General features: G+C 45.5%; 5 protein-coding genes across 5 annotated transcripts; 2 read left to right on the top strand and 3 right to left on the bottom strand.

Moving 5' to 3' along the window:
* Window positions 1–978: 978 nt before the first annotated feature.
* F5J12DRAFT_781789 (uncharacterized protein) lies at window positions 979–2,159 on the bottom strand (the record flags this gene model as incomplete). The annotated part of the gene is made up of 5 exons (XM_051742617.1): window positions 979–1,247; window positions 1,295–1,511; window positions 1,575–1,653; window positions 1,732–1,838; window positions 1,995–2,159. 5 exons carry the CDS (start codon window positions 2,157–2,159, stop codon window positions 979–981), a joined length of 837 nt encoding a protein of 278 aa, XP_051601404.1.
* Window positions 2,160–7,169: 5,010 nt separating this feature from the next.
* Window positions 7,170–7,547, top strand: F5J12DRAFT_703990 (uncharacterized protein; the record flags this gene model as incomplete). The annotated part of the gene is made up of 1 exon (XM_051740546.1): window positions 7,170–7,547. A coding segment is annotated over one exon (378 nt), but the record flags the coding sequence as incomplete, so codon positions are not given.
* A 9,434-nt stretch (window positions 7,548–16,981) lies between these two features.
* On the bottom strand, window positions 16,982–19,982 carry F5J12DRAFT_781787 (uncharacterized protein; the record flags this gene model as incomplete). Its single annotated transcript, XM_051742616.1, has 10 exons — window positions 16,982–17,110; window positions 17,165–17,173; window positions 17,329–18,000; window positions 18,152–18,185; window positions 18,218–18,967; window positions 19,019–19,029; window positions 19,058–19,135; window positions 19,483–19,624; window positions 19,675–19,724; window positions 19,878–19,982. The coding sequence occupies 10 exons, from the start codon at window positions 19,980–19,982 to the stop codon at window positions 16,982–16,984; spliced, it is 1,980 nt and encodes a 659-aa protein (XP_051601402.1).
* A 1,714-nt stretch (window positions 19,983–21,696) lies between these two features.
* On the bottom strand, window positions 21,697–22,519 carry F5J12DRAFT_781786 (uncharacterized protein; the record flags this gene model as incomplete). Its single annotated transcript, XM_051742615.1, has 3 exons — window positions 21,697–22,088; window positions 22,135–22,324; window positions 22,364–22,519. The coding sequence occupies 3 exons, from the start codon at window positions 22,517–22,519 to the stop codon at window positions 21,697–21,699; spliced, it is 738 nt and encodes a 245-aa protein (XP_051601401.1).
* A 1,358-nt stretch (window positions 22,520–23,877) lies between these two features.
* On the top strand, window positions 23,878–24,388 carry F5J12DRAFT_781785 (uncharacterized protein; the record flags this gene model as incomplete). Its single annotated transcript, XM_051742614.1, has 2 exons — window positions 23,878–24,132; window positions 24,185–24,388. The coding sequence occupies 2 exons, from the start codon at window positions 23,878–23,880 to the stop codon at window positions 24,386–24,388; spliced, it is 459 nt and encodes a 152-aa protein (XP_051601400.1).
* Window positions 24,389–25,349: the final 961 nt, after the last annotated feature.

The following is a 25,349-nucleotide window of genomic DNA, read 5'->3' as shown; positions in this document are numbered from 1 at the left end:
TTAGACAAGAGGACCAAGCTAAATATAGTACAAACAAAGGAAAACAGACTGGAGTTATGTCTGAGTGACCTGGACATGGACCTGGGAGGACTGGGGTGGAGCAGCACAAGGCCAGGAGGCCAGACTTGAGTTATTTTGGCCAGAGTTGGGTTTCTTAGGGCTGGAGTTAGGTTTTCTAGGCAGGACTAGGACCAGACTTCACTGGAGATAGGGGCTATGGGTCCAGACTGAACCAGGATTGAGTCCGAGAGTCATGGATATGACAGGTGGCCTGCATACCACTTGCTCCATCTGATACCAAACATAGTTCATTTCCCCTTGTCTGTTTTACCCTGGGTTTCATCTGGAGACCTCTGTTCCACCCCAGGTTTCATTGGTGATTCTGCTGATAGCTATTCCTCTCTCAAAAAAACATAAAAGCCACTAACAAACAGTCCAAAACCATCCAGAAAAATAACAAAACACCTGATAAGTATATAACTAACACAACATTCCTGTCACCTCTCTTACTAGTCTCACTGATGCCATCCTTGCCCAACTTATACCATGGATACTCACAACTACCCCACATGCTTTCTCTTCAAATGCATAGTCAGTGTGTGCCCCTTGATCTATTTTCCTTTCAATTCCTATTCTTCTTCCATCTCCTTACATTTGATACCCAAAGACCATCCCAGTCACTTGATAGAATGTCCCTTCATTCTCTCTTCAAGACATTGTCACATCCTACCATCAACACCATGCTATGAGGACTCACTGCTGAGAGAAGTTGAAAGCCACAGGAAGAAGACAAGTCAGGCAGTACCCTGTGCAGTGTATCTTACCACAGCTGAACTGTCCTGCAGAGAGTGTTCAAGCACTTCAAGTCATTTTGTGTCACAGCCTTGCACAGAAGGGAAAATAGCAGTATATTTAGTGCTATGTGTGCTGACATACAGACAGGAACATATGTGGAATCCAAACTAGCTACAGTCATTCCTACTCCACCACAATCTTCTCCAGTGCCTTGGCAAGCTGATTGACACACACCTGAAGTTGAAGGTATGCAGCCTGTGACTCCATGGCCTTGGCCCATAACAGCCTCAGCAATTGCAAAAGGTTGGCCACAACCTTGTTCTTGAGCATGCCACACACCAGCACCTTCTCCTTCATGTGCAAGTGGCTTTTGACCACCTCAACCTCATCATTGTTGTTGTTGTCAGCAACCCTCTTGGAGGAGCTGGCTTTGGTGGACTTTGAAGACTGCACTACAGGTTGTTAGCTCTGGACCCCCTGTGATGAGATCACTACTTACCAGTCGACATGCCAACTTGTGCCTTCTTTCCCACTGACTTCATCAACCTCTTGCACCCCTGCTTCATGCACATGCAGTCATCACAAGTGTGCCCCACCAGTCCTGTGCACATGGTCTTCTTCACCAAACAACACATGCAGGGCTCCTTGTGGAGGATAGACCCAGGCAGTATGGTGACCTTTGGAACCTCGACTTCATCCTTGCTCTCTGCAATTGTCTGCCAGGAATGCTAAGGCCCTTGGGGTCAGAAGCTGGCATACTGCATGTAACATGCTCTTACCTTCCATGCAGGCCAAGTCACCTTGATGTGTGACATCTTCACCATTGCAGCTGGTGCCTCTATGTTTGCTCCCTGCTCACTGACATCCTGTGAGGCCTCCTCTCCCATCTGCACATCTTCATTGGCCTTTCCCTGCACAATCTCCTTGGCCACCTACCTCTTGTAGGCCTCATCAGCCTCTGCCATAGTGGGCCCATCCACTGCATCTATCCTGGTGTCAATGCCCAGCTCACTTCTGCACTCAACAAGGAGGAACACTTCCCCCTAGGGGGCAGTCAATGCTGCAAGTCTCAAATGAACTGTGCACTTACTGTTTTCATCTCCCATCAGCACATACACATTGCCTTCTCCCACAGCTCCTCCTTGTCATCCAGGAGGCACCTAGCCTCAGCAACCAGAGCTGTGGAGGCAGCAACAAACCTTGCCTTCAGAGCAGCCTTCTCTGCTTTGACTGGTGTAGAGAATGAGTTTGAGTTCCCTAGGAGAATCCATCTTGGTCAGGAGTTTAGGGGTTGAGGGAGTTGTTTTGTGTCTTGCTTTTGTTTTTGTGTTTGTACCACTGGACTTAGTGGCAAGCAGCCACATTGCTGACTAAGGCATGTGTGCTGTGTTCATGTGAGTTCAGTTTACCAAAAAAACAAGCAATCCATGTCAGAGGCCCTCAGTAGTAGGGTGATATAGTCTTGCATTTCAGTGAGTTTTCAAGGTTAGAATTATTACTTTGGGGAGTACCCAAGGTGCCAGGAGGACTGGCAGAAGGTATTGCACAGGCAGAGCTAAGTATTCATTTCAGTTCGCATTTTTTTACACTTTTACTACACTTCTTTTCTCCAGTGGGAACCCCCCTTTTGGGTCGAGCACAAATCTTGCCCATCACTGATAATTACTAATTCTAGGTACCATCTATTATCAATTCCTACATCTGGAGCCCACTGCAAGGGGGGTTCTGTTCATTTTGGGGAAAGAAGCCACCTCATTATCACTGCATGAATTTATTTTTTGGATTAGGTTGGACAAGCTAAGTGTTTAAAGTCTTGATTCTAGCTACAGTCTACACTCAGGAACTCTGAAATTTTCAGAACTGTTTTTTGAGCAGCAAATGTTGAGCAAGCAACCAAGTCACTTCAGTCAACCCCCCTTGGAGACCTATTAGGTCTGAAGATTTTGATATAAGTATTAACCTAATAGGTGTCATTTTAGTGGGAATTCCCAACTTTTGGGGATTCTCCACCACCATTCCTGCAGATTCTCCAGAGCAGCAATTTAATATGGTTGGAAAAAACATTTTCTCCATAATATATATATATTATACATCAAATGAAAGGGTAGCTGGGGTCCAAATTGGACTTTCTCCAGGCTAAATAGACTCCCTTTCCAGCTTGATCCTGGGCTTTCCCCAGCCAAATAGACCTGCTTTCCAGGTTGATCCTGGGATTTCCCCAGGCTAAATAGACCCACTTTCCAGGGAGAACCTGGGCTTTCCCCAGGCTAAGTAGACCTGCTTTCAAGGTTGATCCTGGGCTTTCCCCAGGCTAAATAGACCTGCTTTCCAGGTTGGTCCTGGGATTTCCCCAGGCCAAATAGACCCACTTGCCAGGGTGAACCTGGGCTTTCCCCAGGCTAAATAGGCCCATTTTCCCAGGCCATGGCAAGTTGGAAGCCATTCTTACAGAGTGACACAACTTGAGACCATCAATTATGGCACTTGTATTGGAATCCTAGGGTGATCAGGGGGATTCCTTGAAAGGCAGGGTGGATGGAGGAGAACAGACAGCAGGTGAGTGGTACAGGGGGAGAAAGGGGCAGGGCAGATGATAGAGGAAAGGGAGGTAGAATGACACCTTCTGCATATGACATCAGAATCATCTGGGTGTTAACTCTCAGGAAACATCCCCCTGACCAAACACTCCACTCATCCTTATGCACTCAAACTAACCTACCCTGTGCTTTAGCTCACCCTGCCCCTCATGCTGCCCTAACAAGATGATGGAGGACAGTTTGGACACCAACAAACTCCCATGACAAAGTCAACAAATATACCATTGGAAAAACTCTGTGATTTTCAGAAGTTTGGGACACTACCATCTCCTCTTTGACACCAGGAAAATCACACAGGTGTGAGAGGATGGAGACAAGGAACATGAAGCAGAGAGTATTGTCCTATGAAAGAATGAACTGTTGAGTGGCTCAAACACTAACAACACCACAAGGTATATCAGCAGTTGGTGTAAAGGACAGAGAAGGTGATCCTCTAAGTGCATACTCCATGTCCTGCTGGGGATTGAGTCTATGTCATGTTGGGAATTCTCCTTGTCAAGTGTGGGGATTCTCCATGTCATGTTGGAGATTACCCATGGCCTGTGGGGGTTGTCCATGTCAACTGTGGGGATTCTTCATGACCTGTGGAGATTCTCATGTGTCAAGGATGGGGATTCTCCATGCCATGTTGGGGATTTGCAATGGCCTTTGGGGATTCTCCAGGACAAGGGTGGAGATTCTCCATGTCAAGGATGGGGATTCTCTATGGCCCACTGGGGATTCTCCATGCCATGTTGGGGATTCTCCATGTCATGTTGGAGATTCTCCATGTCAAGTGTGGGGATTCTCCATGACCTGTGGAGATTCTCCATGTCATGTTGGGGATTCCCCATGGCCTACTGGGGATTCTCCATGCCACATTGGGGATTCTCCACAGCCCACTGGGGATTCTCCATGACATGTTGGAGATTCTCCACATCAAAGGTGGGCATTCTCCATGCCATGTTGGGGATTCTCCATGGCCCACTGGGGATTCTCTGTGTCATGTTGGGGATTCTCCATGTCAAGGATGGGGATTCTCCACGTCATGTTGGAGATTCTCCATGCCATGTTGGGGATTCTCCATGGCCCACTGGGGATTCTCCATGCCATGTTGGAGATTCTCCATGGCCCACTGGGGATTTTCCATGCCATGTTGGAGATTCTCCATGTCAAAGGTGGGGATTCTCCATGGCCCACTGGTGATTTTCTATGTTAAGGGTGGAGATTCTCCATGTCATGTTGGGGATTCTCCATGTCAAGTTGGAGATTTTCCATCCTTGACATGGCAGATCCCTACCCTTGACATCAATCACCTAGCACACCATAAGCCTTCTTGTCATCCCTGGATGCCACAAGTGCCCACCTTGATATGGTACATGCAGTACAACAACATCAATACAAGCATGCAAGGAGTGTCATACATATAATTAATGATCATCACAGGTGTGCCAGCAGGTGTAGGAGGTCCAACCTTTCCTGCTAAGTTCATCATCACCCAGCACAGCCAGGAGCTTCTCCTTGAGTTGGTGGAACTTTGTTGACAATGTATCCTCATCCAAGGTTGCTAAGCTTGCAGTGGTCAATGTGGAAGATCTGAACAGCATTGTGAATGATATTTTACAACTTGACAGGCATGTAGTGGGGAGTAATCAATACCAATCTGCCAAAATCCAGCATGGAAGCCACCCTTCTTGCCTGTAACATCAACACAGTACTTGTGCTTGAACTCCCTGCACAATGAGGTAATGTCCAGTGATGGAAGCTGAATGGTATACACTTTCCTTCCACTCTGCTGCCCAACACAGACAGACATCTGCAAGACATTGATGTATGAACATTTTGATCCTGCAGTAACCATCTTCTTGACATTATTGTCCTCCTTCAAGTGCTCCTGCACATATCAACCAGAATGGTCACAATCAAGGTTAAATTTACATTCAACCATACTTTTGAACAATTCTAGGATAGTCATGCTAGGCATGGCCTTCAAGTGGTTGTGATATGCATCATCAATAATCTCCTGGACCCTCTGCTTCCTTTCTGCAATTTTCTTTGGTGATGAAGCTTGTCACTTTCAGTCCAGCAATAGATCACCATTGCTGATACTGAAACCATTATGGAAAAGCCAGTAGTTGATGACCATTTGTATACCAGTGAAGACCTGACACATGGCAAGACATTTCTTGCAGAAGACAATATATATCAGACTGCCCTGGGTCACACCAACCATTTCTTTGTACATGAACCAGATGAGGTCACCCAATGGATCATGCACTGCACTGCCATAGTAGACCATGACATCCTCCAACACCTTGATGAGACATCATTGGATATAGCCTGTCTCCTCCATTGACAACAGTATCAATGAGAGCTTCTTGACCAACCATGGCATGGCAACAGAACTCCTGCAGGGTCAGCCCACACAGGTATGGTTCTCCATCAATCCACTCACCTCTGAACTGAAGTCATCCTTGGTAAAGTGAGGTAACATCCAATGGTGGAAGCTAAATGGTAAACACTTTCCTCCTACAACTCCACCACCTGACACAGGTGGATATCTGTCAGACATTGATATATGAACCTTTGGGTTCTGCAGTGACCATTCACAAGCAAGGTCAAGTCAGTTTATGCTTGATTGTAAAGTTACAAAATTATGTCTTGCCTACTAAACCTAGTGCATGTTTTGATTTGTGTGCATCACTGGGTTTTCAATCATGGGGAATGAGTAGGCACACTGCACAGTCCCAAGAAATAGCATGCAGTGGGGGAGAAATGAAATGTGGACAACAACTTTTAAGAAATTGGTAAAGCCAGGAGTTGAGAACAGGATGGCTTCATCATCAACCTTTGCTTCTGAATGAGCCTTCAACTCCAAAGCATCCTGAGAACAAGTGAATGTCAAGGTCAGTAATAGGGGGGAACTGCTCAGTGCCCATCTCAGCCAGGTAGCCAAGCTGAAGACATGTGCATCATGTTCATCACTGTGAGACTGCACTAGTACTGGCAAAGAGGACAACACAAACAAGGGATGTAGTCATGCACATCAGCCCCTCTACAAATCATGAATCATCAGACACCTCCCAAAAAAACAATGGGCAGGTCAGACCATGCCACAGATATATTGAAACCTATAGGCTACCTCAGTAGGTGTGAAACTACTGAGGGAATAGTAAAGGGAATGCATCACTGTGTATGCTCTAATGTGATTATGTAATCATGGCTGAAGCGCACCTAAGTCACAACCACACTGGCACTTTATAATCTCCAACAAGATAGGTGTCACCAGTCCAGAAAAAACATGCAGGACAAACCAAATTTCAGACTGGATGGTCATCGAAAATACAGCATCCAACGAGCATGAGTGCTGAATGCAACAGCCCAAGTTTTTATTTCAGTTGTGCAACTTTTTGCTTATGGTTACACTATTCTAGGGTAGAAAATGACTTCAAAGACAGAATGTGTCCAGTTACAGTGTGATGGGTACAACAACCAAGAGAAGCCACAAGAGAAAAGTTAGAAGCAACTCTATGGAATTGCATGCAAGACTTAATACAAATAGCAGCACAATAGAGGGTTTTGGAGTCGCAACTTCATGTGCAACACACAAGGCATATCGAGACCATGCCGAATGGGCTCGATGGCCCAGGTTCTAGGTTTTTCTTTCTAGCATTTTACTTATGGCTACAGCATTTTAGGGAGCGCAAGTTTTTACAGAGTAGCAATGAATCTTCGAGTGTCGATGCACCTACAGTACAAAGGTCCAGATCAGGATGACCTGCAACCATGTCCCTTCAAGATGAAGACACTTACCTTACTGTTGATCAAAGTGAGTTCATAGGACAACATATCATTGAATGGTCAGTGAATGGTGTCCTGTTTTATTTGGGAGACATTGTAGATGATTGGGACATGTTGGATATATTGAACAAGTTGGGTGCTGTGTGTACCGTACATGCTACCTTACTACAACAAGGCATGGAAGACCCCTCCATCTTCATCAAGGCCAACATCAAGGGCACCCAAGCCATCATCGACACAGCAATCACAGCTGGCATCCATATGCTCATCTGCACAAGTGCCACAAGTGTTGTGTTTATTGGCACTGACATCATGAATGTCAACAAGCAAGTACCCTCTCTGGAGAACCCGTTTGATGTGTGTAATGATGCCCAGAGACTGCTGGATGGAGGATGGAGCATTTTGAGTGTATCAATGCAACACCTGTTTAGAGATCATCATGCATGAACACATTCTCAGAGGGGACAGGCTCATCCCTCGTCCCTCTTACTCTTCTGCCATGTTGAGTGAACCCAAACTGGGCCTCGACAGTGTGACAACGAAGTCCAGCGAATCTTTATACCATGCTCTCCCTCCCATATGTGCCACAACCAAATATCACTGCACGATACACAGCTCCATGCAGATGCTTGGTCCCTATGTCACACCTGCATCCAATGCTGAATCCATCCTATCTGCATTCAACACCTCATTTGACCCACATGAACTCACAGATCCCATCATCCATTCTCGAAGCAATGGACAACTATTCTTCATCACAGATGGAGAACTGATTTATTTCTGGGACATTACAGGACTATACAACAAGCATGAGCGAGGACTATCAAGTCCAAAGGTACAAAGTACATATGAGTGACTAGGGGAAGGAACAAGAGTACAAAGGATGGTGGAGTGGTTTGCCAGCAATCAATGGTTGTTTGAAGAAACAGAAGTCATTCAAAGGAGGAGAGGCCTCATGGATGTACATGCTGAGCTTGACAGCTCATGTTCTTGTTTCGATTTTAGGACACCATAATTACCTCCTCATTATTATAGGATGAATGGGTATCTATGACAGATGGTGACCACAATTCAAGGGTCTGCAAGAGACTACAAGCAAAGAATGCATGGACATATGGAGAGACAAGTCTGGTGAATACCAATCAGACTACAGCAACAGTCTTTGATGGCAGAGGAAGATGCTCGACATGCGAGATGCATAGAGGCCATACCAGATGGGCCCAACAGCCCAAATTTTAGTCTCTTCCCTGACACATTTTGCTTAAAGCTACGTTATTCTAGGGCACATGAGGTCATAGAAGATGTCAATGAGGCTACCAGCTGCAAAAGGCCTGCAGTACACAATCCCACAGTGGTATGCAAGGAGAAACAACAGGCTGAAGAGTCAAAGCAACATGTTCAATGGGGGTTGGGGTGAGCTCAACATTCACCAAAAATGCTTGACAAGGAGCTTCAGGAGATCGCCCAATGAACACAACAGTCTACAGGCAAGCTATGTACTGCAGTGCCACATTTCAACACCGAGGGACAGTGTTTCGGACCAGGAGACATTTCCCATTGGAGGGACAGTGGAAAGGCCTTGATTGCTGCATGTGACAATCCAAGTTTTTGTTTTAGTTTCATGTTAACTTACTTATGATCATGTTGTTTCAGAGTACCTGACAACTATGACCAAGGGCAGTTGCATTTACAAGTATGACAGTTCCAAATTGACTTATGAAGGCTACTTGCAGTGGCACAAGACCATGCAAGACATGCAAGAGACCTTGGAGACATGCTGAGAGGGCTTGATGGCCCAAAGTTGTGTTCTTGTCTCATGGCATTTTACTTATGGCTAGGTTATTCTAGGTTACAAGAAGAGCTAAGAAGTACAAGCAAAGACTCAAGTGACCTTAATGCAGTGGTACCAGCCCTCAGCACAGAGGGGTGCATGTCAAAGGCAGAGTGCGAAGACCTGATAATGAAAGAAGATAGCCACTGAGTTGTGAAGATGAAGCTCCACTGTGGAAAGGTTTTGAGGTTAGCATCAAACAAGGAGGGGAAACTCAGGAAAGGGATATACAAAGTCCAGGTACCCTTTTTAGTTTTGGTTTGAACACTTTATACTGCAAAGTACAGGTACTTTAGTGCAAAGGAAAAGGCGATCAATGGGAATGGATGGCTTGAAGCCATCCATCAGTACTTAGCATCAAGACTTCGTCCACCTGACTGTGAGGTTGAAGGCCAACAACCAAGATCAAATGAAATTAGTACCTACACCCATTGGGGTCGAAGACCTATCATCGAGGAGGACTCAAGAGTCTATGGACTAAAGGTGACAGGTTTTATTTTAGTTTGAACATATACTACATCAGTGTCTTTTGTGTCTAGGGTTGAAAAAGTAGCAAACAAAGACAGATGACTTGAAGTCACTTGGCAACACTTAGCATGAGGGCTTTGGCCACCAGATGAAGTACTGGTCGAAGTATGAGAAGTCAAGTGTGTGTGTGTGCAGAGAGTTGAGGGTATGAGGATGAGAAGGACAGTACAGTGAAGATCCTGGTGAGCATATCATATATAGTTTCCTTAATACGAGTTTTTGCTTCATGTGACATTGCTCAACTGATTCACACTAGTCCTTGGGTGATCCTGCTCACCCTGATGTATATTTTCAAGTTTCATTGTTTTTCCTTGTACTAGATCATCTTAAGGATGAAAAGGAGTCACGGCTGCATGTGTACAAGGATAGTAATTACACAACTGATTGGGAGTTGTTTTCTAGGTACATATATGTATTCAAGGTGCTTTGTAGAGGGCCAAAAACTGCGCCTCAAGGAGCAGCCACTACTCCACTCTGCACTCAATTTATTACTCACTTGTTTGCATGCTCAGAGTTACCTCTGTGGTCATTCAGTTTAAGGAACTTGGGGGCTGTGGAGTGATTGAGGGTCAAAGGGGTTGTCTACAAGGAGGGTGAGGAGTTCGAGAAGCAGGGTATGTGTTCAAGAGGCCAGGTGGTGGTCCTGGGTGGAAGGAACTGTGTCCAAGGGTGAGAAGTTTTGAGGGCAGAGAGGGTTGTGCTGCAAGGCTGGGAGTGGGTCTTTGGAGACAAGGGAGTTGTGTTCAAGTAGCATGAGGTTAGAGGGGCAAAGAGTTGTGTTCAAAGGGCATGAGGGTAGAGAGTGAGGGAGGCATGGTGAAGTCAAGGATGTTCATGTGAGGAGGAGAGCAACTGAGGACAGTGAATTCTAAACCACCCCTTGGATGTAGGGAGTTTGAGTTCCCTAGGAGAATTCATCTTGGTCAGGAGTTTAGGGGTTGAGGGAGTTGTTTTGTTTCTTGCTTTTGTTTTTATGTTTGTACCACTGGACTTAGTGGTGAGCAACCATGTTGCTGACTAAGTGCATGTGCTGTGTTCATGTGAGTTCAGTTTACCAAAAAAACAAGCAATCCATGTCAGAGGCCCTCTGTAGTAGGGTGATATAGTCTCGCATTTCAGCGAGTTTTCAAGGTTAGAATTATTACCTTGGGGAGTACCCAAGGTGCCAGGAGGACTGGCAGAAGGTATTGCACAGGCAGAGCTAAGTATTCATTTCAGTTCACATCTTTTTTACACTTTTACTACACTTCTTTTCTCCAGTGAGATCCCCACTTTTGGGTTGAGCACAAATCTTGCCCATCACTGATAATTGCTAATTCTAGGTACCATCTATTATCAATTCCTACACTGGTGTAGGGGAGCCATATACTCCCTGAGGCTGGAACAGGAATCTGTCACTAAATTCCACTGACCTCTGTGACAAAACCCTATCACTCTATGCCTTTGGACACTTTTGGAATTCTTCCTGCTCATAACCTTGTGCTTCCTCCCAACCCCTGTTGCCTTCAGAGTTCCTCCTGACCTTCAGCATGTTGCCCAGTCATCAATAAGCTGATCCAGAAATTCCACATTCACCCAGAGTCATCCAGAATTCAGTAGCTGAGCCACATCACCACTCATCCATGCCAGTTGCCTCTAAAAAACTCCAGTTACCCCTGTCACCCCAAATTTCACAAGCTGGACTTCATGCCAGTATGCTCTGCCCTCCTATGCTTCCCCTTCCTGCCAGCTCTGCCCCTCACTTGTACATGTACCCTCATTCTGTTGGAAGATACCCCTTACTGTTGTCCCATTTTACTCTCATCTACCACTTGCTGGACTATTTCACATGCATCTGTATTTCACTGATGTCTTTCATCCTTTCCTTTATTTTCTGGTCTTTTAGTTTTTCCACCCCACCTTACTCTGACTTGTACCTACATCCCTTGTACTATATAATTCTGATGTAATGTTGGAAACATAACACCCACTTGTAGAGTCACTATCTGTGTGTGTTTCATGAGTTCAAGAGTTCCTAGAGTCTAAGTGCATATATTGAGTCTACAGTGTCTACAGCATTTCCAGTGGTCTTTGTGTCTCCTGCATCCTCCATTCCTATGCACCTTATCCTGTTTCTCTCTCATCTCCATACACTCTCCTCATTGCATAATGGCTTCTCAGAATTTCATATACCCATCTCGCTGTTCCTCACATGTCCACATCCATCTGGAATTAAATTCCATGGCCCTCACATGAATACCTCTCCCTTTCTAGTTTTATTCTCAACTTCTCCTTCCGCCCAGCACCCCTTGGGATGTTCCTAGGGAATTCTCTCTACAGCCCTCCTCTAGTTGCACACTTCCCAGAAGTCATGTCCCACACTGAGTTGGGGGTAGCTGTGTGGACCAGCTGGGAGAGTTGAGGGGCACCATTGGCAGACATGATATGATTGAGAGGGATTGATGATGGGGGGGAAGAATCCAATTGATGTGAAGGTTTGAGCTGTGCACTAATAATTATATACTTAGCAGCCATGAGGTGATTATGTCATTGGTCCAGATGCCTTTATGCAGCATTCAACAGTCTTCTCACATTCCTTGGCACCATGCTTCATTCACTTCTACATGGAATTCACCAGTGTTCCTGAATCCTTGGCACCCCACCTTCTCCATCACCATGCAGCATCATTGTTTACATCTTCTGTGCCACATGGCTGACCAGGGACAGTCAGCATCAAAGTCCCCCACAGGTGTAAGGAATCCGTGTTCCTTGGATGCATAAGCCCCTATCATCAACCATTCCACAACTATCATTATGCCCCCAGACCACTCACATCCACTGATGCTCATGTGCTGTCTTCCTGCCTACCTTGCTACCTTCCCATGCCCTTGCTCCCTCTTGTGCATCATGATACCTGCAGCCACTGTACTCCTGTTGCTTCCTTTCCTTCAGACACTTTTCTTTACCACAGTCTCTGTTCCTCTTGCACTAGTAGTATGCCCTTGGCACTTGTTGCAACCTGTCCTATGTGTATGCACTGTCACACACCTTTCCTTTGTTCATACCTTGTCTTACTTAGGTTCTGGGTTTGCCTGGACTATAAAGCCCTGTACTTAGGTACAGAATGATGTTGGAGTTTATCACTTTTACCTTAGTTGTGGTTCACCAAGCACAACATTACATAATCCAAAAGCGGACACTTAGCAGTTTATTTTTTTTTAACTGCACCTCAGCTTCAACCAACTTGAAGTCTGAGGTGGGACTCCTTCCATTCATTATATTGGAACACTTACTTACCTACCTACAGTATATTCCTCTCTATAGGTAGTTAATTGTTCAGCTTCAACCAACTTGAAGTCTGAGTATATTCCTCTCTATAGACTTGACAATCCTGCAGCTCGTCATCCTCCAAAAGGTTATGAGCCCCACCTGCGAGTTCTAATCCTAGGAAAGTTGAACATGTCAAGTCTGGTACAAAGTGTCTACTATGTCTGGTCTGTCAGCATCCACTTCTGGTCCCTCAAAGGTCCCAGTCTCCACCTCAACAGTAACCTCTACTACACCTTTGGGTAAAGCTACTCAAGCCTCCAGTTAACTCTATGACATACTGTCCCTTGAAGACAATGGTTTGAACTTCCAGACATGGAAGTACTGAATTATGATGATCCTAGATGTCTGTGGACTTTAGGAGCTTGTAGAAGGAAAGTTGAAGGCACCTGATGTAGCAGTTGATCCAGTTGCATGTGCAGACTGGCACTACAAGGATAAAGAAGCAAGGGCTCAAATCATGCTTACTCTAAAGGATGACCCACTTAGTGGTGTTCTGCATGCCACAATGGCAGCAGAAGTCTGGAAAAAGCTATGCGAGCGCTATGAAGGCAAAGGGAAACAAATGATAGCCTACCTTATAGGCAAACTATTTCATGGTACCCTAGCAGATGATGTCTCAATGGAGACACAGCTTAATGCCATGTGGCAGAAGGCAACAATCCTAAAGTCTCTTGGACAGCCCCTTGAAGACTCTCTTGTTGCCATAGCCATGGTCATCTCCCTTCCAACCTCATACTTAACCCTTTGCACTATACTCATGTCATCCGATGAGAAACTAACTCTGGACTCTGTCATTTCCCAAGTCTTGATAGAAGAGAAGTCTTGCTGCACCTCTTTGGCACAAACTGCCCTCGTAACAAAGACACCTAACAAAAAGGGAAAGAGGAATGACAAGAAAAAGAAAAAGGCTTGTGGCTATTGCAAGAAGATGAACCATGTCGAAGATGACTGCTACAAGAAGAAGGCTGATGAGGCAGCCAAGTCCCTGTCACAGGCTGAAAAGGATAAGCCTAAGGAGGACAAACTTGTTGCTAAAGTCACACGCATCTCACCTGCTGAAGACAGTGCCCTACAGCTCTTCATGGCCACTGACAATGGCAAGAATCTACACATGCACTGGGTCATTGACTCTGGTGCCTCTGTGAATATGTGCTGTCAGCATAAATGGTTCACTTCGCTAAAGATGCTCTCACCCCCACAGCCTGTAGTCATTGGAAATGGGAGCACAATTCCTGCTACTGCCATTGGACAGATTGAACTTCATATGGATCTTCCAAATGGGAAGACCAGTAGAATCCTACTACAGAAGGTCTACTTTGTTCCAGATCTCAGTGCAAACCTCCTCTCGGTGGCATACCTTGCCACTAGAAATGTCCAGGTCACCTTCATGGGTGGAACATGCTCAATCACCGATGGTACAGACACTGTAGGTGTGGGTCATCATCAAGGCTCACTCTACATCCTTGCAGCAAGGACTCCCTCTCTGAGTCATGGAACACTTGTCATACAAGGACCATCTCCACTACTTGACCCTACCCTTACTTTCCTGGCACTCGCAGCTGCAGCACCAAAGTCTGTAGCCACACCTGACTTGTGGCATTGACAACTTGGGCATGCAAATACAAAATCTGTGCTTAAACTGGTTAAAGCAGGAATGATTGAAGGCATGGAGCTTACCAGCACTGAGCACTTGAGCTCTGTATGCCAACCTTGCCTTGAAGGGAAGCAACACCATAAGGTGATACCCATCAGGTCAAACATTGAAAGCCCAACAGTACTCTACCAGACATACTCTGATGTATGTGGCCCCATGGAGACTACAGCCTGAACTGGACACTGCTACTTCATAACCTTCATTGATGCTCACTCGCACCACCTTGTGGTTAAACTAATAAAATCCAAGGATGAAGTCTTCCCCTCAGTGAAAGACTATCTTGCTTGAGCTGAAGTCGAGACTGGCAAAAAAGCAAATTATTTTTGGAGTGACAGAGGTGGGGAGTATGGCTCAGATGAGTTCAAGGCCTACCTCAAGTCAAAAGGGGTCCACCACAAGAAGACAAATGCCTATACCCCACAGGAGAATGGCATTGCCGAGTGGATGAACTGCACACTTGTTGAAAGTGCACAGGCAATGCTAAAAGATGCTGGACTGCCAAATAAATATTGGGGGGATGCTATCCAGTATGTGGCCTACCTAATCAACCAATCACCAACCTGTGCTATCTCCAAGGATGTCACACCATATGAAGCCTTTACAGGGATTAAGCCATCACTAGCCCATATCCAAACCTTTGGCTGCACCACACACGTACATATACCTGAGGAAAAAAGAAAGAAGCTAGATGCGAAGTCCTTAAAATGCATTCATCTGGGCTTTGTGGAGAACAAGAAAGCATACCTATGCTTACACCAGCCCACTGGTTGTGTCTTCGAATCCCAGGATGTAGTATTTGATGAGGGAAGCACAGCAGCAGGCCTAGATCACATCTGGATAGAAGAAGATCCTGCAGGCATGGTTAGTAAACCAGTGAACATAAGAGGGAATGCCCAAAAGGGCAATATGTCACACCTGGATACCATCAGGGCTTCAGGCATGGAAGGCCATGCTCACATGGAGTCTGATGATGGGGATCTTGAGTCTAGTGAGGCAGAGAGTGAAGATGTTGTCCATGAGGTCAAAATCGAGTGAAATGATGCACCTGATCACTCAGGATCAATGGTAGATCATTCCCCACAGCACTTGGAGGGTAACATGCCAGGCAGCAGCCAGAGTCCTAAAAAAGCGCTTGAAACAGCCTCAAAACCATCAGTAAAGTGAGCTAGGACGACACTGAAACCTACCATGCATAAAGCAACACCCCTGCAGCCCTATCCAACTCCAATTCCACCTTGAGAGACCTGCAGGTCCACCACAACACGAAAAGCACCACCTAGAGATGATGATTATCACTTTTTCATCAATTCCTATGACAGGACAACCTTACCTAGTCAACAGCTTGCAGCACCAGAGGGTTCAGGTGCAGAGAGTGAGGGTGGAAGCCCCATCAATGAAGTCACTTGAGAGTGAGAGCATGCACATGGCAACATGAGGCTGAGGTGGCTGAGACGAATGAGGAAGTGGCTTACAAAGCATCCACAACACATGACAATGAACCTCACTCATTCAACGATGCAATGTGATGCACCAATGCAGATCAGTGGTACACTGTGATGATTGACAAATTACAGACCTTTAAGTCCATCGGACTGTATGAGGAAGTTGCCCTGCCTCCTGGCCATAAACTGATTGACTCAAAATGGGTCTACAAGATCAAGTGAGGGCTGACTGGTGAAATTGAGAGGTACAAGGCTCATTTGGTAGCCAAAGGCTTTGCACAGGTACATGGGATCAACTACACAGAGACATTTGCACCTGTTATGCAAGCTGGGGATAGGTTCAGGACAGGGGCCAGGGATAGCTTAAGGCTCAGCCTTAGCTATAGAGTAGACTCAAGGGGTAATACAGAATTGAGGGTAATACTGAGTTGATATTCTGACTGAGGTGCTATGAAGTATGTACAGGGGTTAAATACATGAAGCTGGGCCAGAGTAAAGGACATGAAGGCAGACTTGTGAATAAGCGATTATCAAGATGATTGCAAGGTATGGACAGCTGTGGGGGCTGTGCTGAGAGTAATAGTCAAAGTCCAGGTGACCAGCATAACCAGGGTTGCACACAGGATTTGTACAGTAAGCAAAAGTCAGATGAATGGACTAGACTAAATATAGCACAAGCATAGGAGCACAGACTGGAGTTGTGTCCAGGTGACCTGGACATGGACCTGGGAGGACCAGGGTGGAGCAGTGCAAGGCTGGGAGGCCAGAGTGGACCAGAGATAGGGGTAAAACACCAGACTTGAGTTAAGGTAGGGCTCAAACAGTTTCAATACATATCATGTGATGTGACAGAGTGTGACAGAGAGTTGGCAAAGAGCCAGCACTGGTCCAAAGTGTGGCAGCTCTGGAGCATTGCTTCCATAATAGGAAACCTGAGGCTCCAACTTTTGGTATAGTCCATTAAAAGATTGTAGCATTACTGTTGTATGATACTTCATCTAACCTATGGTACTTGCATTAGAATTAGTTTACCTTCTTTTCATTATCAAATTCCTCTAAGATTGTTGATGGCAAAACCTGATGTCCATGATATCTCTTTGCAGCCCATGCAGCCTGCTCTCCATTCAACCCCTTGTGATATGCATCCATAAACCTGTGGGATTGAGTTGAAAATCTAGATGTGTATTAGCTCATTCCAATACTATGGTATATTAATAAAATTACTTACTTTCACATGCTATCCAATGGTACAGAATCCAGTGCCTTTATGACATTCATCTCCAGCTTGGATTCCTTTGATGAAGGTGGATAACAGCAGTAGGTCTGTTTTGCATACCCCCAGCACTGTTCAATAAAATTTAATTCACAGTGAAATTTAGGCAGACAGACCACATGGAATCCCCTTGCTGGGCATGTGGATTCCAGGATTGTTTCAATATTAATGAAATCTGGTTGATTAAATAGAATCTGGTGGCAGCAGCACATTGTTGCACTTGGCTCGCAGTGCTTGCATTGTGCCTTCAAGTGTGTGATGTTAAAGCCCAGTTCTATCAAGATCTGTGCCATCCCCTTAAATTTCCCAGAATGATGATGGCCATCTGGCCAGTAGAACTCCTGTGGTGTCTCATCTTTGAAGAATCCATATGTGATCCGAGCCTTTGTTGTCAGTGGTTTTCCATTGGGACCCAGCACAGCCTGTCCACTTGCATCTTGGACTGGCACATCAACCCCCCACTCTCTGCATCCCTTAGGCATGTTTTGTGCTGACAAAGAGTCCTCTGATCGTTTCATGTGAGTGGATGCATTATCAAAGATAAAGACATGATCTTCATTTGGATAGTGTTTCTCAAGGATAGCCATTGCTCTTTCAACATGATGGATGGTCTGATCATTTGAAAAATACCCATCATGGCCCTTTCCTGGATGAAACAAAATCCTGGCCAACTCAGTTCCATCAGGTGAGCACAGCCATCCATGATCAGCTGACACAAATTCAGCCACCATCAGAGTTGGCCTCTCTCCTTTTGGTTGTGGAGTTGACATCTTGCTCATGTGTACCCAGCCCTTTTTGCATCAATCATGAGCATAGAAGATTGATTCATCATGGAACCAGATGATGACAGTGGGCTGTGAGTCCCCAGGGGCACAAGGAAGCACCTCAACAAGCTTCCCCTCGATTACCTGCCAACTCCACATCCTTGGCTCAAGTGCATACCATGAAGGAAGGAATTTGTTTTGTCAGAATGAAACTACATCCTCCCTTTCATGGCCATCAACATACTGACCCTTACAAGTCACAGTCCAATGAAATCCACATCCAGCCATCCATTGTTTGGCAGTTGCCAGTGAGATATTTTTTCGGAGTCCATGCCACTGCATTACATCTGGCTGTGCAAAATAATCAATGATTGCAGTGGCTGTGACATTTTTCCCCAGAGATTGGAGGTGGGTGACTAGTTCTGATTTCAGATCTTCATCATTGATCCTGGATTTCGTCCAGGAGACCCCATATTTACTCAGTGGTAAGCTCACATGATCCAGGATAAACACCGTTGACCATTCCCTCAGTTTCCTTGACATGTATGTTCCCCATCCAATAAATGTGGCTGTCTTGTTTGCAGCTGTCATCCAAGTGCCACTATCAATGTATGCCCAAAGGAAATATTCCATCCCCATTAGTCGCTTTTCAAGAGATTTCATAAGTTCATTTGGTCTTTGTCTGTGTCCACATGTTCTCAGCAGTCTTAGCAACTCCACAACATCCACCAATGCACTTTGTGCCTGAGGGACTGTTGGGATCATTGACCAGAGAATGCAGATTGTCACCAGGCAATTGGAAACATAGTGAAACTTAGTTTTGGGTGACTGGAGGTGAGCTGGATGTGCATCTATTGCACCACAGTTGAAGCTGATGTGTCCATCATTTCTGTTGTCTCCATCAAATGATTCAAACCCATCCAACTCCACTGCTGACATATGGTCACCAAAATGCACTTGCAAACTTTCATACCCCTTGATAGTGTAGAAATATCTGTAGGTAGTCCTCAGTAGTGTCCAAGCTACTACTGTATATTAGCAGTACCTGTAGGCAGTCTACAGGATATCAGTATAGTAAACATACTAGGAACAATAAGTTCTTACCCTCAGTAGTGTCCAAGCTACTGAGGGAACAGTGTAATGACTGCAGTATGTGTGCGCTCTAGGGGCTTATGTAAGCAGCCAAAACATCATACCAAAGTGAACAGAAAAGACAGGGGAGAATATATCTCCAACAGATAGGGCCCAACCCATCTGGTTCCCCATTGCAAGTTGGGGGCTCAAGCTCTGGTTCCAAGTCTGAGTCTGAATCTGAGTCTGAGTCCAAGTCATCCAAGTCCAAGTTGTCCAAGTCCAGGTCAGGCAAGTCAGGACTGTCAGGTAATGTTTCTTGTATTACTGGAATAGATAACTCGGTTGATCCACATGAAATTTCACAGAGATCTAAGCTAGCAGGGGGAATCTTACACCAGTATGGCTCTAGTTGCACAATGCAGTGAGTAGACTTACATTATCTTTGTTCTCCTCGGCCTTGATGAAGTCTGACACACTCTTCTTCTTTGCCCAGCATCCAAGGTGTGCAAGGCCAGCTTGCATCCTCCTTGAATGCTTGGGCATTGGGCCAACCAATGCACCAGAGAGTGTGGCAATGCTTCAGACAATATTTGTACATGATATTAGACTTAACAATACTACTTTTACTTTGTAAAATTATCTCCTTCTTTGTTGCAACTAATTTTGATATTCTGAAACTATCAAAATCTCAGTACTGATGATTTAGACAATCTGACAGTTTGCATTTTGTAATTCTAGCTAGTGTTCATTTTCCTATTGTTTTTTCCTTGTTTTGTCACATTTTATCATGCTTTGTCATGTGACATGCATCAAAACTGTTTCTGCCCTACCTTATCTAGGCCAGAGTTGGGTTTTCCAGGCTGGACCAGGACTGGACTTGACCAGAGATAGGGGCTAAGGGTCTGGACTGGACCAGGATTGAGTCTGAGAGTCATGGATGTGACAGTATGTACATCCCATCCTTGTCTGCCCCCTCTCAGCCCATCCAGCCTGGACAGCACATTCTTTTTGTCAGTATGACCCCTAGGAGGACATTTTTTGGTCACCTCAGGTCTGTCATTCAGCTAGAAAGGTCTTATGTGGTCATTTCAGTCTCTCTGGTCTGAGAAGCATATGGATCCTTCCTCCCTGCTCCCTGCAACATCTTCATACCAATCTTGTCCTTCATTCTTCCAAAATTGTGACAGCTGCAGTATAATCTACTGTTCTGCACTCTCCCTGATCGCATCCATGATGAGTATGATGCACATCTTGCCTTCTTATTGCAAGATACAGCAGAAGATGCTCCTTCATCCTCTCTTCCAACAGAGCCTCATTCATGAAGTTTTTATTCACTTCACTGAGAGGACAGTTGGGGGGGAAGGTTGCAATCCCTTATGCTCCTGTCACACCACAGACCCCCAAAGCTTGACCCCTTTCTGACACTTGACTCACCCTGTGCACTTTTGGATGTACTATATGGGCATCAGATCAGCACTGCCTCTCTGTCATCCCACCTTGGCCTAGAAGTGATCTCTTTGAGATGTGCCATGCACAGCCTCCCCCTAATGAGATTCCAGTGTGCTTTCCCAGTTTCTGACATCACTTGACTCATATTTTGAAATTCTGACTGTCCTTGACTCACCTATTGCCAATACTTACCAATCTTTTGACTTTGCTTACTGACTCTTTGCTTTCTGGCTTACTTATCCTTACCAATGCTTGCAAATGCTTTCTAAGTTGATTACTCACCCCTTACATTCCTTACTTATCAGCTACCAATCGCTTACCAAGTGTTTACACCTTGTTTTCCATAGGCAACACCCCTGTACTGTATATAAATCAATGTACTTAGATAATAATAATAAAAAGAAGACATCAGAGAGCCCCTCTTGCTCACATTTTTATCATCTCTTAGTGAATCATTCATCAGCTTTGATAGTTGAGACTATCAGTGTCCTATATGCATTGGCTTGGCTGGCAAGCTTCCATCTATGGGGCTTATATATCAGTGGCCCATGTAATATGGCTCAGCTGGACCTGCAGTGTTCCATTTGGAATGGTGGGAGCATATTTCAGTGTGCCATGCAGATTGGACTCAGCCCAAATAGGAGTGCCCATGTACTATGGATGGCCCATAGTCCATTGTACCATGTACTTAGGGTAGGCCCAGATATCATGATCCAGTAGGACAGGCTGGATGAATATTGCAGTGTTTCATGGTGTATGGGAGGCCCATGATACAGTGTCCCATTTGTCTTGAGTCAGCCTGTGTATTATGATCACCAATCATGTGGTCTGGCACATATGCCACAGTCTTGTGCACAACAAGGAAACCAATTTCCCAGTGTGCTGTCTGACTGGATTTGGCTTGAATTGAAGTGTTCCAACAATTACTGGCCAGCCATAGTCAATATGTGGGAGAGGTAGATGGAAAATAACTTGGCTTTGGATGGCATATAATATCTATAGAACTACCTTTACATGGACCCCCTATAGGATATGTGGAGGTTATATGGAATGTCCCACTGGACCTGCAGGCATCAACCAAGTCCAGACATTCTGTACTCTCATCCAATCCCCACAGGGTATCCCTATCCAATTGTGTATGTTGTTCCTCATGTAGTAGGCAATGCAACATCAGTTCCCACCCACAGAACTAACCCCATGTCAAAGAAGCTGGCCAGAAAATGCAACTACAGAGCCAGGGATGTAAAGGAACTGAAGGCCAAGCATGGGGATATCCAATACACAATCTTCATAATTGCCAACCATGACCAGCATGTCATACCAATTGGACTGTGGGTGTGGGTCCTGGAAAAAGGGTGTAGTCCAGTTAGAGATTATGGAGACATTAGTAAAAACTAACAGCCAGTGCTGCAAGGCATCTTGCATATCTTGGTTATGCTGATTGGACCATGTGTCCAATGACTGCATGGCTTGCTTGCCAGTGTCATACAGGCCTGGGTGCATAATCAAAAGGGCACTGGACAGGATGGCAGCTGGGAGGTAAGACCACTGGGACCATTCATGACCAGCATCCATCTGTAGGTCAGCAGAAACTGATGGGGCAAAGTTCAAGGTCTGGATGCCACTTGAGAGACATACTCCTGAGGTAATATAACCATACCATATGCCCCTCTTGGTGCCTAGCTGGGGAAAACTCCAGGCACCCCAGTGACCATGAAGTTTGATTGAAATATTCAGCATTTTTCTGCCAGGAGCCACTTATCATACTCTTCAACAGTGCATGGTGAAGGGGGTCCAGAGTGGCAGGCATGTGTGTCTGCAGGGATGCCTGAATGATATAGAATGTCAAGGAAATGTTCAAACTGACTTGCAAATCATTGGTGAGGGCACTGGGAAGGTACCACAATGCAATGGTATCACTGGTACCAAGGATTACCATAGCTTCAACCACAAAGCCAGTCAGACTTGATGGATGTGCCACCAGGTGGCCTGCCTCCCAGGTTTCATCAACCCCCAATCCCATAGCAGAAAGGCACTCAGACAGTCAGATCAGATTGATGCTGCTTTGCTCTGCAATACAATTTACATTTGATTTTACATTCAGCCAGGACATCAGCTTACTTCTATTATTGTATGCTGCATGCATGCTGGCCACTATCTGATTCATAGCAACAATGCCATGTGTTGGAATGTGGAGTGGAGGATTTGGTTTGGGGGCATGTGATCCTGGGAAGGTTTGACTGCAGAATTCCTGGTGCATATAGTGTGTAATATCCCAGGTTGCACTGTAATTTATTGCCATTAAGAACATAAGATGATATGGAAAGCATGGTGTTGATGAGGGGTTAGCTGGTAGCTGTAGTGTGTAGTATGGAAACCATGGCTATGTATGCCAGCATGGTTACACATCATTGGTAAATGACCATTCTGGCCTTTGAAAACAGGTGCCACTATGGCAGCATAGTACCTCCAGCTTCCACATATTATTCCAGCATGGTACAGGTACCAAGATAAAGGCAATAGATAGCAAGTTCTGCTATGGCTCTGGCACTAGCTACACTTCCTACCACACCAGTTGCATTTCATGGTGTTCATGTTTCTTTATACACCATGCCCAAGCATTGGATGATGGACTGGGGCCTTTCCACCTAATTGTGTATTCTACAGCCATTGAGAAAACATGATGTGGCCTTTTCTAGTACAGGTCTGGCAGTGCCAGTAATGCATGGATACAATGTTCTGCTACAGCTACACTTCCTACCATGCTGGTCATATTTCAGTGTGTTGACCTTTTGTTATACACTGTGCACAAGCATTGGATGATAGCCTGGGGCCTTTCCAACTCATGTCTATTCCACAGCCATTGAGAAAATGCAACATTGCCTTTTCCAGTACAGGTCTGGCAGTGCTGGTAATGCATGGATACACTATGGTCTTGTTATTGGTCTTCTTCAGGTTGATTTCCAGCCACTTGGCTCATAACAGCTGCTGTGCCAGGATAGGCCACTTTCTATTCTGGCCTCCTGGGATGTGATTATTGACAGTCTCTTATCTTGTGGTCATCACATGTGTCAGCCACATTGCTATGTAATAACATTTGCATGCAATCCAACTCTGCTCTGAATCACCATGGATGTCAGGACCACTAATCTATCCTACCTCTCCATGATAATCCAATACATTGGTGTCCCATTTAGACAGTTCACATATGCTTTGCAACAGGCCAACAACCCAAGCAATCAACTACCAGATGACTGGTATGGCAGGTTCAGGTGGAAACAGTGAGTTAGTCAAAATTGATGCTGGTTTGTTGTGTCATGGACTTGTCCACAGCATATATTGAAGCAGGTCCTGGCTACCCACAATTCACATGGGACAATAATGAAGGTCCCACATGTCACCAATGAACTGCTTTGGTGGTCAGCCATACAAAATATGGGAGAGACTGCCCTGATGGCACACATCATGGAGTTGAATGTCCTGCAGATCAAAACTGGAGAAGTGAAACACATGATCCACACTGGTCCTATACCCCATACCTGGTGCATGAGGGACCCTACCCATCTGGATGGCTATGATCATCAGTCATTGGAGGAAGTTTTGCAGGAGGCCATGGAATTCTTTGTTGGGGTTGAGGTGTGTGGTGGGATTTTTTTCAATCATTCCATTGAATCCATGTGTGCCATAGGAAGGAAAAGAGTGTCTTCCACTGCTGTGTGACATGGACCAGATGCCATCAGATAGCATTGGCCAGTTGATTGAAAGCTGTGATGAGATGATCCATCAGGAGGAGGAGATTCACCAAGTCCATGGTGTGATGGAATTCTGCAGTGAATGGCTCACCCTTTTTGACAGGATTGGACAAGTACAGGAGCAGCTTGAGGACTTCTGAGTCAATTCAGTTACCTGGCCAGGAGCCAGCAATAAGTAGGGTGCTGTCCTCATTACACATCTCATTAGAATCTTGGTATGTAATTTCCCTGTCATGACCATGACATCGACATAAGCCCCTAACACCTACTCCGCCCTCTTCCGACATGTTCCCACGCTTCTCCGCCCTCTTCCGACGCATTCCCACGCTCCTCCGAGCCTCCTGACACCTCTCCAAGGTCCCCTGTCCATAGTTCCAACCAACTCTGCTCAACTCCACCCTCAGGCTGGTCACATGGAGGCCAGACCTTCATCTGTGCCTCCTCCAAGGCCTTGGTCAGCCCAGTGGGCTGTTGGACTTGTGGCCCTGCATTCCAGATAGGGTTCTGCCCTTGTGTTGGTTTTTCTGCATTCTTCTGCTCCTTTGGTATTTACCCTCTCTCCCTCATTGTAGTAGTTTCCTTGTCTTGGTTAAGGTCCCCATCATCCCTACCCTCTATCCCTTGTGTCAGAGGGACTGCTAACCTGTTATATGCTTATTGGTTTGCATTTTACACTGCACTGCCCTTGACCTATGTCATATATAAGGCCACATAGTACTCTGATGTAATCAGTATGAATATTGAATACAGTCCCCACCTTTGACTCCCTCTCAGTTCCCTCTGGAGTTTCATCTCCACTCCCTCTGAGTCTGCTCCACCTCTGAAATATGAGGGCTGAGCTTGCACAAGGGGGCAGTGCACTAGCTGAACCCAACACCCTCTCATCCAACCTCCAACTCTGACCTCTGCCTCCAAAACTTTCCTCCATACCCCTCTGCTCACTGTTCATTGAATATCTCACCACTTGGTGGTCAGATTCACTTCAGACTTTGACCACTGTACTCTGCAGCACAATCCACTCCTACTCCACCCTAAGAGGAAGTCAGGGGTGTTGTGTGACCCTGACACCCTGGTTTAATATTATCTAGAGATGTATGTACA

The sequence above is a fragment of the Pisolithus orientalis genome (genome assembly GCF_024613125.1).
Source record: "Pisolithus orientalis strain OTSU chromosome Unknown F5J12scaffold_9, whole genome shotgun sequence".
NCBI classification, from domain to species: domain Eukaryota; kingdom Fungi; phylum Basidiomycota; class Agaricomycetes; order Boletales; family Pisolithaceae; genus Pisolithus; species Pisolithus orientalis.
The sequence above is the reverse complement of the archived record's forward strand: the minus strand, read 5'-3'. Positions and strand labels throughout refer to the sequence as shown.